General features: G+C 35.8%; 1 protein-coding gene across 4 annotated transcripts in view; it reads right to left on the bottom strand.

The window, feature by feature from the left end:
- Window positions 1-5,808: 5,808 nt before the first annotated feature.
- The window catches only part of LOC111147575 (cAMP responsive element binding protein 1), a 63,019-nt gene continuing 56,175 nt past the window's right edge, over window positions 5,809-12,652 (bottom strand). For 3 of the 4 annotated variants that reach the window (XM_022503724.1, XM_022503857.1, XM_022503940.1), the window contains one exon: window positions 5,809-12,006. In XM_022503724.1, the coding sequence (XP_022359432.1) occupies window positions 11,862-12,006 (145 nt within the window). In that variant the 3' untranslated portion in view covers window positions 5,809-11,861. The remainder of the gene's footprint in view (window positions 12,007-12,652) is intronic. The other variant, XR_002640645.1, reaches the window with a different exon arrangement.

Raw genomic sequence — 12,652 nt, 5'->3', positions numbered from 1 at the left:
TTCCTTTGTAAAACATTAGAAACAAGACCTTTTTCCTCTTAACCTTTCAATGACTATCTTAGATGTGAAAATACCCAATACGTTATTTTCTGCATATATTTTAGAGGTTTTACTTTAATAAAGATGAATTACGAATTAAAAGTTCTGAGCATTCTGTGATGTACTGGTTCAACACAGTTCTTATATGTGCACATGAAAGAGAAATACCCATAACTTAGCAAATCCGTAAAATACCAGTAGTGTGCCATGAACATGGAAGGTCTTTGAAAACAAGTGAAGGAGGAGCCGTGCAGTATCATCAACGCTGTAATGAAAGGCCAGTCCCGTTCAGGTATGTTGTTAGTTTTTTTTGTTGGTTTTTTTTTTTAAATATTTTATTTATTTGACAGAGACACAGTGAGAGAGGGAACACAAGCAAGGGGAGTGGGAAAGAGAGAAGCAGGCTTCCCACGGAGTAGGGAACCGCATGTGGGTCTCGATCCCAGAATGCTGGGATCATGACCTGAGCTGAAGGCAGACGCTTAACGGCTGAGTCACCCAGGGGTCCCTTTTAGAAGTATTTTTTTTTTTTTAAGATTATTTATTTATTTATTTGACAGAGATCACAAGTAGGCAGAGAGGCAGAGAGGAAGAGAAACAGGCTCCCTGCTGAGCAGAGAGCCCGAGATCCCAGAACTGTGGGATAATGACCTGAGCTGAAGGCAGAGGCTTTAACCCACTGAGCCACCCAGGCGCCCGCCTTTTAGAAGTATTTTAATTGAGTTCAGCTCCTTTACTTTAATATCCTTGACTTTGGAGGACAGATATTAAAATGATTGTTGGTATAGATGGAGACAGGTGGGATGGGGTGGAGATGGGGAGCTTCAAGATGCCTGGATGCGCTACCAGTGAAGTGAAGCAAGCATAAATTGGTGGTTTTACATGTTCATAATAAGAATCAGAAAAGGTTGAAGGTAATTTTTTGTTGTTTTAATAGAAGAAAATAAAAGGCAAGAAAAATTCATCTGGAATAGTTGGGTGGTTTCAGTGAAAAATCAAGTGATTTTTTTTTTTTTTTTTGGCTTTGGGTTTCAAATGTTGTCTCAGGCTAAGTTCCCTGGGGAAATAGATGTGGAGGTTAGGGTGCAAAGTTTAAATGGGAATGCTTTCAGATCGACATCTCTGAGGAGGTAAAAAGTAGCAAGACTGGGAAGGAGGGGGAAGTTGGGCTGGGATGCAGTTATGAAAGTCCTCTGAGAACTGAGAGCTAGAAGGGCCCTGCATTTGGGCCTATTAAGGCAAGGGGGTGGGACTTTATATCGCGGTGGAGGAGATTAGTCCTGTGACCTGAGGGGCCTGACTTTAGGGGAAAGAAAATAACTGGAGAGGATCTCAGCTCAGGGCCATCAGCCAACATTCCCAGAAGCTGGGGAAGTGACTACTTCATGGGGGTGAGGGGTGGGGGAGAGAGGATATCCCTGGATAGCATGCCACAAGTGTCCACTATAAATGTCAGTAAAGTTGTGACATTTTTCTCTTATGTTCAGGGATTTAATTGATCCCCAAAGTGTGCATTCTAAGTGTGCTCGTTTTACCCTCAAGGATAGAAACCCAGTCCAAACTTACTATACACTAAGCCTTGATTCTCACATTGCTCAGTTTCTTAGAACTCTTAGGACAGTTATCCAGTGGCTATCAGTGACTTTTCCCAGAACTAAAGCCAAATACTGGTGCCAAGATGCTATGTTAAAATATATGTATATATGACATTAGGTTCTTAGAACTACCACTACTATAAAGTACGCTGTCATCTTCTAAGTGGATTACTTCTTGATGGTATCTTGCTTTAAGTTCATGATAAATGTATCCGAAGCCCTGGTACCATCTTTGGTTAGTTTCTAGTGGAATATGTATTCCTTCATACAGAAGGATCAGAATTCTAATCAAAATACTTTATCTAAATTAACTGAACATTAAATTGAAAACTCAGGGCAGAATAACAACAGTGTCTGGAATGTTCTATCTTACCAAATACAACTTATGCTCCTAGAAGACAATACCTCTTTCAAGTGTTAACGTGGTACCCTCTTCATAAAGGGCAGGTGTTTTCAAAGGGGTAAATAAATGTTTACTCATGAAAAATACAGATTCAAAAAAACCCCAACAGATTCCTTTACAGATGGGTTATCTTATTGCTTAATTTCTGTGCTTTACTTTCCCTTGCCCAAGGTGTAGGGATAATCAGAGAGATCAAAAAAATAAAGCCTACTCTCATAAAGTTATTATCAACTTAGAGAAAAAGATTCACCTCTAATATCAAATCCACTTACTCTCTATGCTTTTAGTTTATGGTGGTTGATAGATCAATTTTTAAATCAAGAAAACAAAATTTTAATTAACACATATTGGTAAGAGGCCCTAGACATAGGGCTTGACATCGTAGTTGGTGAAATAGTCATGTGATTTATTTTAGCGTCAGAGATGTGGTCACAGTTCTGCTGCTACCCCAGAACCACTACCTAGGCAGATGTAGTGGCATTTTCAAGGTCTTTAACAAGAATGAGGCAAGACACTGTTGTGAGCATGGAGAACCTTGTTCTGGGAAACAAGAGGCTTTGTTTCTCTGGACAGACAAGCACTGCATGAAATCAGGGCAGATTTCTTCTCAGTTCTTTTTTGTCACTTTAAAAACAGGATTTGTTAGCTCAGAAGTTTCTTTCCACTCCTAAGTCATGTTATGCTTTTCTTTCCACAACCAGCAAAGTGTTAAAATTTAACACTAGAAAAGCCAGCATGATGAGAAACTCTTTCCTAGCTAAGAACAACTGCTTCTGAGGAAGATTCGAAGGGAAAACCCTGTGAAAGAGGCGTGAAAAGAAGGCCTACCCAGTACAGAGCCTTGTGTTAAGGCTGGTTCTGCTATTCTTAACTCCTAGAAAAAAAAAAGAAAATCACATACACTATATATAAAGTTTGACATTAAAAAATACTAACCAACATATTTTTTATTAATTTAGCAGATTCTTAATGCTTCGGAAACAACCTCCAAATATGAATAAAACCATACTTAATAAATGACAATTTCCACTTCTTGATATCTATCCTAAAGATAAACTAGCTTGTATTTATACTAACTTGTGTGTATCTGTAACAGTCAAAAGTCACAACTCAGGGGCGCCTGGGTGGCTCAGTGGGTTAAAGCCTCTGCCTTCGGCTCAGGTCATGATCCCAGGGTCCTGGGATCGAGCCCCGCATCGGGCTCTCTGCTCTGCAGGGAGCCTGCTTCCTCCCCTCTCTCTCTCTCTGCCTGCCTCTCTGCCTACCTGTGATTTCTCTCTCTCTCTCAAATAGATAAAATTTAAAAAAAAAAAAAAAATTTAAAAAAAAGTCACAACTCAAGTGTGCACAAGAGGGTCCTTACTAAATAAACTATGAGATATCTGTACAGTAGGACAGTGCACACCAGTTAGCAAGACTGAGGCAGATGTACACATACTGAAATAGAACTAACAAGACACATTCAGTGAAAAAGTACCATTTATGTAAAAGGGAGAGGAGGAGAGAATAGACATTGCATTTGCATGTGCACGCACAGATTGTCACTAAAAGGATACACAAGAAACTGCTTTGTACTGCTTCCCCATTTGTAGTTTCTTCCAAATGTGAAGTGAAAAAAAATGAGAACATTATCCAGAAAGTGAAAAGGAAACTTAAGAAAATGGGAGAAATAACTGCGAATCACATTACCTGATAAGAGTCTAGTATCCAAAAATATGTAAGGAACTCCTAAAACTCAACAACAAAAAACACCATTAAAAAATGAGCAAAAGACTTGAACATTTCTCCAAGTAAGATTTACAAATAACCAACAGACCCATGAAATGATTCTCCACATCATTAAAGAGCTGCAAATCAAAACCACGAGATACCTCTTCACACCTATAAGGATAGGCATAATTAAAACAAAAACAAAGAACAAACGTTGGCCAGGGCATGGAGAAATTGGGACCCTCATACATCTCTCGGAGGAGTGTGAAGTGGTGCGGCAGCTCAGGAGAAATCTGGCAGTTCCTCAGAAAGTAAACACAGAGTTGCCATATGGCCCAGCAATTCCACTCCTAGGTAGCTCTCCAACAGAACTGAAAACGGGACTCAAATACTTGCAAATGAGTGTTAGTAGCAGCACTATACACAATAGCCAAAAAATGGAAATACCCAGTGTCCATCAATGGATGACTGGATAAACTGTGGCTCACATAATGGATTATTACTCAGCCATAAAGAGGAATGAACTAATGGTAAGAACTAGTGTGGAGGAAATTAAAAAACATGCTAAGTGAAAGAAGCCAGACACAAAAGGTCACATATGGTTCTATTTACATGAAATATTCCTAACAGGTAACTATAGAAACAGCAGATTGGTGGCTGCCAGGGGCTGGAGGAAGAGGAAAATGGAGTAACTCTTTAATAGGTACAGGATTTTGGCAGTGATGTGTTGGAACTGGATATACAGGGGCGGTAGCACATTGCGAAGGCACTAAATACCACTGAACTGTTAACTTAAAAAAATGGTCCATTTTGTTACATGAATTGCAGCTCAATTAAAAACAAAAGTAGCATTCAAGCGCCTAGATATACCTCTCCTCTTCACTTGTTAGGCCTTCATGAGAATTCTAAGCCCCAAATTTGGTCAGTGTGCCTAAGAACGATGTGGAGAATGGAAGGCTAATGGGGATTAAGGCAATTCTGGGCTTTTGCCTTAAGCAGTTGAGTGGAACAGTGGCATCTTTAATAAGATGGAAAAAACCAGCTGAAGAATGAACAGATTTAGAGGAGAAATCAGAAGTTCTGTTTTGGACCTCAGTTTTGCAATCTGAGTAGAGATGACAAATCAGAGTTTGTAGCACAGAGTTGAAACTGTATAAATGTTTTAGAAAGGTTTCTTTGGCTGGTCTCAGCTTCTTGAGGACAGGGACTTCTTATTGCCCAGAAGTGTGTCTTCAAGTATTTGTGAAATAAGAGACAACAAAGGTATGGATAAAGAGAAGATGGGTATTCTAAGGTACTGTACGGTTTTATTGGAGGCCCAAGCACCTGAACAACATGGGTTACAAGTAGGATGACCATATGTCCTGATTTACTCAGCACAATCCTGGTTTACCCCTTTGTCCCTATTAATTAGTATCACCCTTTTACTCTTAAAAATGTCTGCAGAATAACTTACATGGTCACGCTCTGTAGAAAAAGAATAAAATTTATATAACAAGCTTCATAAACACGTCATGGCAATTTTTTTAAAAAAAGTTTAGAATAAAGGCAACTGCTTATTTTCAGAAATTGAATCAATAGGAGAATCTTTTATTATGCTTTAAGCAAAGAGCAGATTAACCACACCCTCTCCCATTTCCTTCCATTTTATATGATCACAGAACTTTAGAATTACAAAGGGACCTGAGAAGTTATCTATTCTTATTTTTCTTCCAATGCAAACATGTACTTTATGACACTGGAGACAGCTCCCCGTTTGTCTCCCACTGGTTTTCTCAATAGGGTGGTAATATCTCCAAATCTTCAAATAGGCACCTGTTCAATCTTACTGAACAAAGAAATCTTGTGCTAAAAATGAAGAATACAGTAAAAGTAAATAACTGAAGATATGTTCTTGTTGCTCACATTAGTTTTGTTGCTGTGCAACGAGCTTGTGAAATATTCTAACATAAAATTTGCTCATTTAACAAAAGTAATAAACCTAAGTTCAAGAAAATATAACTTAACACTACTGACAAAAAAGAAAATATAGAGATCCCATCCCCAAAAAAGAGACTTACAGAGTTTTTAAAAGCATGTTTATGTGACTGCACATAAATGTGTGTAAAAAGGGCATTATGACAGTTGATACCACAAAGATTACAGTAAGAAAAAAGCACTTTATGACAATATTTCACAAATTCACAAGGATCACTTTAATATACAAAGCAATTGCTACCATTCTGAACACAAAGCAGCTAATATGTACATAGTGTTAATAAAATGCATTATAACTCAGTACATTTTCTCTCTTTACACAGAGCACAAAAAGATTTAGGTAAAAAAATTAAAACAGGGATGTTTCTAGAATGTAGGGAATTTTATTAGAAATGTATTTCCCTCATTATAGTTATTTATTTAGTATTCAACTCCAATAGCAACATCAGAGTTAAAAATCAATACCCTGTTTTGTGCTGATAGTTTTGTGGGGGAGGTATTCTTTACCCCAATCCTCAAGGAAAAATTAAAACAAAAACAAAAAGCATCTTTCTCTCTAGAAACTTCCCTGATTATTTTGTTTCTAAAAAGTTTCAAGTGATACATCTAGGTTAGAAATCATTCCTTCTGTGGGTGGGGATGACAACTGACATGTGGACAAATCAGTTAGGGACAACTCTACATGGAAAACTGCTAACTAGCACTCTTCTTTGCCACCCCTAATAAATCCATACTCACAGAACAATGTTGACAAATTATTTCCCACTTTTAATATAAATAATTTTATTACATAGACAAATTGGAGTGGCACCTGGATAAAAATACGTCTATAAAGCATTTACCAATTCAATTTTAAAAACATAAGAAAATAAAACCTCCCAAACACAATGATAGAGCATTTCACTTGGCCAACTAACATAAGATTATTACCTGCAGGGATTTTCTTCCTTCCCTACCAATTTTTAAACTATCTCAGATTTACTCTCACATTTCTGAGATGCTCCTCAGACAGAAGCTTGGAAATGCCATACTTGTGTAGGCAAGTATCATATAATGCCTGTGTAAAGTAGGTAAATCTAAATTTCCTACTCTTTGACCCTTTTCAAAGACATTTCCCACATATTGTTCATTTTTCTTTTACTTGCTGGTGAGAATAATTAAAAATGGATCATGTTATGCCCAGCTAGGACCTGCACCCACAGTACCAGAATGCAGACAGGTCAATATCTTCCCTCTGTGCTAAACAACTCTGCCTGTTTATAATATCATCTTGCTTCACAGGCTTTGTTCTATTTTTTTTTTCTATTTTTATTTTTTTAAAAAATAAATTTCAAGCTAAAACACCTGAAATATAATCCCTCCATTCAGACGTTATCTGGTCCCTCTTAAAGTTTGTCTGCCCCCTGAGGACACATACAAAGGCTTAAGCTACATTCACTAATCAGTAAGAACTTATCAGAAGCATATGAGACAGATGGAACTTCAGCACCCTGTTTGATTTATTTGAAATTCTTCCATACTGACTCAGCTTCATGATATGTTCAACCCCTCAGGGATTAGTGCCTCTCCTAGCCATGGATTCGAGAAAGTCAAGGAAACCAGTTCCCAGTACATACAGTGACTGTGCAGTCAACTTAAAAAAGTCAACATATCAATATTAAAAGTATTCAAGATGTATGCAAACCATTCAACAAAAGTTCTAGTTGTGCTTTGTACGATTGAGTGAGCAAACATATCCCCCAACTCTTCACCTACAGGCTTGCTAAAGCACACAGCACTTTCTCCTGTCTCACCTGACATCAGTCAAATTTAGGCAGCATTTCTTTGATGTTAAGAAAGCCAATTTAAAGTGAAAAAACCTTTGTCAAATGATTACACATGGTCTCCATCATGATAGTAATTACCTTGAAAAATATTTTACTGTTCTGGACAAATTCATGGATATCTTGGCATCCTATAGACAACATCAATGTTGGGAATTAACATCTATTCAATCGAGTTGCTTTTCCTTCTATCTTTATCCATGATGAAAAAGCGCAACATCGGATCCAAAATCATCTTTTAACTAACTGGGCCAGGCAAATCTAATTTCCTGTTATTTTTCCTTTATAGCTATTTATAAGACTAGCCTTTAGGTGCTAAAATATTTTAATGAAAAGTTTCCATTTTAAAAAGTCACATGATTTGAAAAGAGGAGAAAGACATAAGTCAATTGACAATTAATTGATGAGGGGCTTCTCAAGCTGCTAATACCCAACGGGGTCATTTTTAAAAGTGCAAGTTACGCCAAACATTTACAAAGAATACAATGTAAATATAACCCAAATAAATATACAAGTTTTGTATTAGGTCAATGGGAAACAATACACCAAAAGTTTTCAGAGCCACAAAGGCAACAAAATAAAGCCTCCTGAAATAACTGAAAAGGCGTGTAACTACTGTTCTTAAAACCCACTTTAATTAACTTTACCATATTAGCCTTATTTAATCCTGCAAAATGAAGCAGCCTTTTTGATCTTCAAAATAAAGAGACCAATTTATGCTAGTAGCTGACTGTAGCAGATCACAAAATTAAGTACATTTTAAAAAAATGTAAAGAAGAAATCTAGATTGAAGTCACTTCAAGTAAGTAAAAGCATCCTGGTTTAAACAAACTTGTTGTTTCTTCCTAAGCCTTTGTATGATTCCACATGTCACCCCACATGGTCAAAATGACAGTAGGGATGAGGCCTGAGAGACCGAGAGAAACTTCAGCCAGATGACCTCTGATCACACAGCCTGCCCCACTGGTGTGTGCTTTCAGACACTAGCGCTGCTGCTGACCTACCATCAAAAACACATTTTCTGACAAAATCCCTGCTCAAATGAAAATACCAAAATTCCTCCCCCAGGATGAGTTTTGAAAAATCAGTGGTACCTTTCAGAAGCTATCTTCAAAATGTTGTTACCACTGTTATAGCTGCCAGAGACAAAGCATAAAAATCAAATACTTGGAGGGGGGCGGGGGAGTTTTCAAGTGACTAGTAACATATGTAAAAGTATCCAGCCAAAGAAAACAATAAAAAAAAAAAAAGGAAAAACTTGGAAGAAAATTAGAAGACAAAAATCAATCATGAGTGCTGAAGTAATGCAGTCCAAGAAACTACCAAAAGGGATGCAACAGAACACACAAAAATGTAAAATTTCATCTGACCTCAATATACTATAATACTCAGCATTCCTGACTTAAGAGCTCTCAGAGCTTCAGATTATATACTGTATGTATTTATATATATTTACACATATATTATACAAATGCCATTCCCCCCCCAATAGTATCTAAATGAACAGAGCACCTATGACAATATGATGGTTGCCAATATGGTACTTGAGTTTGAAAAGAATGAAATTAAAATTATATCTGATATCAATTTTTTTAATAATGTGAACACATTGGATCTAGCCCTTTCTAAACCACTTTTCAGTTAAACACTATCAAAGCTTGAAAACTCATGAGAGTAATATATCAAAAATAAACCCCTCCCACTTCATTTTTATTAGAGTTAATCTGTCCTATAGATAAAAGTGCCACATGGCCCTATATTTGCAAAGTAAGCGATATCAAACTTGCTATTTTCTAGGCAAATCAGTAGCATATGTACAGATTCCTATGATGTTTTCATTCCCTTTTGGCCAATATGAAAAAACATTACTGGTAATGTGGCCCATATATGTTCTCGGCTACAAGATTTTTTTTTTATTATGTCATTTTCTTAATAAAGATTCTCAACGTTGCATGCTTAAAAACAAACATCTTTTTTCCAATTCTTGTTAAAAAAAAAGTTGCATAAAAGATGCTTATCTGTATAAACTGAAATATCTTCAAGTCTCTTTAAGGGTCTAAAACAGATTTAGCAACAGAATACATTTCTTACCTCACCATGAAGTAACTGACTTCAAACCAGTGCAATCATCCTCAAGGTACAAAGGACCTGGTATTTATAAAAACTTATAAATTCAACCAGCTCATACGGATGTGACTGCCTTGATTTATCAGGGACTGAGAGAACCACCAAATTTCTAATTAAACAGATGCCTCAACTTTTGGAAAACGGTTTAGAGAATAACAACTTGCTAAATCCTAGGCAATTTTCATTTATAAAGTTTATGACATTCAAAACATTTCGACTCATTAAGAATTCTAGTTTGTGAACAGATTTGTGATTTTGCTTAGTTTCTGTTGAAGTTTTGGAAAATGACAGATTTATGCTGATATACAAATAATTTTTATGCTACAACTTTCCCCATTAGCTCAGCAGGATAAACATCAAACTTTACAGTCGTTTGAAAGCCTTCTTGAGAATCTGGTGAATTGTCCAAATATAAGACTACATCACTCAATTCTTAGAATGATGCTCCTTCATAAACTCTGTTCATCCTTGAAAAAAGACAATGGTTTGTTACAAACAAAAATATACCATATATAAGTATTAATTAAAAGCCTTATTTTTCAAAATGGACCCGATAACACCCAAATGCATATTTTGTTAACATATTAATAAACTTAATGTTTAAAAAAACCCTCACGACTAAATATAAAACATCAATTTTCTATACTCTTCTTTTAAAAGGAATAACCTTCTTAAATGAGAAATTATATCTAACATTATGTCAGTCTCCAATTTTTAAAATCCACCTTAGTCCTATTTTTCTCTTAAAGGGTAACTTTTAGATTTATCAAGCTTAGTGAATAAGATGAGTAATTAATAATTAGAAGTAGTACTGGAAACAATGTATGATACATATAAATACAGACTGTTATAGTCAGGGGTTCAAACAGGTAGCTCCTTTGTAGAACGACAAAGGCTATATAGCATATTGGAAAGCTAAAGCAAAACTGTCCTTTTTAGGAGAAAACAAACCAAAAAAATGTTTTGCAAGAGTGACAATCCAAATATTGTAGTACAGCAGTCATTCAAATATCTCTGAAGAAAATAACTTTCCTTGTGTACATCTAATCCTGTACTTTTTATAACTATACCTTACAACTCCTTTCATTAAAAAATTCACTAGAGATACTCTGTTAAAGTATGTTAATATGGAAAAGATTTCAAATCAGTATTTTTCTACAACACATAGCATTTTATAAACAAATATATCATTTTGTTTTATTTAACATCTTGAAGGCTTTCCTGTTGGTGGTACACTGTAAGTGCAAATGGGAACAGTTTAATTAGAAGTATCTTTAAGTAAATGAGTGACATAAATATTTTTTGAAGGCGATGACAAAAACATTTATTTAAAAACCTTGTTATATAACTCAAGGGGCTGGTTTACTAATGAGCATCTTTTTACTAATAAGAATTTGGTACTAAAACAAGCTTCGTACTTTTACTTCAATTTAAAATTCAAATACCATGCTTTTTCATTCAGTTGGTTACTTCTTTTAATGTATTCAAAAATGCTGAACACACACAGAACTGAATTAAGAAGCAACAACTGTCCTATGGAAGAGCTGTCGTTAATACACAATGTTTTTAAGAACCAAGGACAAGTTTTCAGTATTGAAGAAGAGAATGTACATAGAAAGCACTCCGAATTCATTAATTTCTTCAACACCATACTAAAATTCTTTTTTAGAGGGTATATCTCTTAACAATTTTACATAATTCACAATGAAAATGTGAAAACATGTCAATTTGGCAATCAACACTTCTTCATTGCACCTTACTTACTTTATGCATGCGGCCCACACATTACTTCAGCTCAAGAGGCTGGGGTAATTCTGTCCCTAAGGCAATCAAGGAGCTCAGCACAAACCTTGAAATCATTTTAAAAAAGGTTTTCTTTTCCTCATTTCCCCCATCAATTTACAAGTAAACAAATTATTACTTCTTGAAGAGGGAGGGGGATGAAAAGCAGAAGTCTCTTCATGATTCCTGGTGCTGAAAATTTCTTGAGGGGAGAAGTGGAGGCAGGTGTTGGAACATTCACAGTTTAATGCAAAAGCACAAATGAATGAAATTCTGTAGTTGCTTTCAGGCAGTTTTGCGAATAGAAAAAAAGAAATGTTTAGAAAATAAAATGTTTATTTCGTCTTTCTGGTTGTGGCCAAGCCAGTCCTTTCCCACCGTAACAGGTGAAATTTAAATCCCAAATTAATCTGATTTGTGGCAGTAAAGGTCCTTAAGTGCTTTTAGCTCCTCAATGAGTGTCTTATTTTGGTTTTCAAGCACTGCCACTCTGTTTTCTAAACATTTCACATATTCTTTCTTCTTTCTACGACACTCTCGTGCTGCTTCCCTATGACAAAAAAGGACAGGAGAAATTATGCAACATTTATTTATATAGCATTTATTTTGGGCTAGAGTACTTTTAAATATTTAGTTCAAAGCAACATGTATTTTAATATATTAAAGATTAAGCATTTGAAAAAACTATACAGAATGATTTGGAGATGGCCTCATATAAAATTTTAATTAAACATACCATATAAGTCTGACACGGAGGACACTGGGAGATGGAGAGGATAAGTGAGTTGGGGAAATCGGTGGGGGAGACAAACCATGAGAGACTGTGGACTCTGAGAAACAAACTGAGGTCATGTATTGCATGGAGCATTGGGTATGGTGCATAAACAATGAATTTTGGAACACTGAAAAAAATAAATTAAAAAAAAAATCCAAATGTGAAAACCCCATGAACAACACAAAGGGCTGAATGATCACTTAAAATTTAAAAGTATATCACTGTTTATTGATATGTTCTGTATCACACCTATAAAACTTGAAGTTCTATCAATAACTAAGAAAATATTAAGGCTAAATGTCAGTGTGAAAAACATCCTAAGTCAAATACAAAAATCTCATAAACTCATCATTTCAGGGTATTAAAAAAAAGCCTAACATGGGTCTCTTCCACAAGTGATGTTGAGAAAACTGTATATCCA

The sequence above is a fragment of the Enhydra lutris genome, unplaced genomic scaffold (genome assembly GCF_002288905.1).
Source record: "Enhydra lutris kenyoni isolate GAN:26980312 unplaced genomic scaffold, ASM228890v2 scaffoldscaffold1, whole genome shotgun sequence".
Classification (NCBI taxonomy): Eukaryota; Metazoa; Chordata; class Mammalia; order Carnivora; family Mustelidae; genus Enhydra; species Enhydra lutris.
Note: the sequence above shows the minus strand (reverse complement) of the source record. Positions and strands in the feature narration are given on the sequence as shown.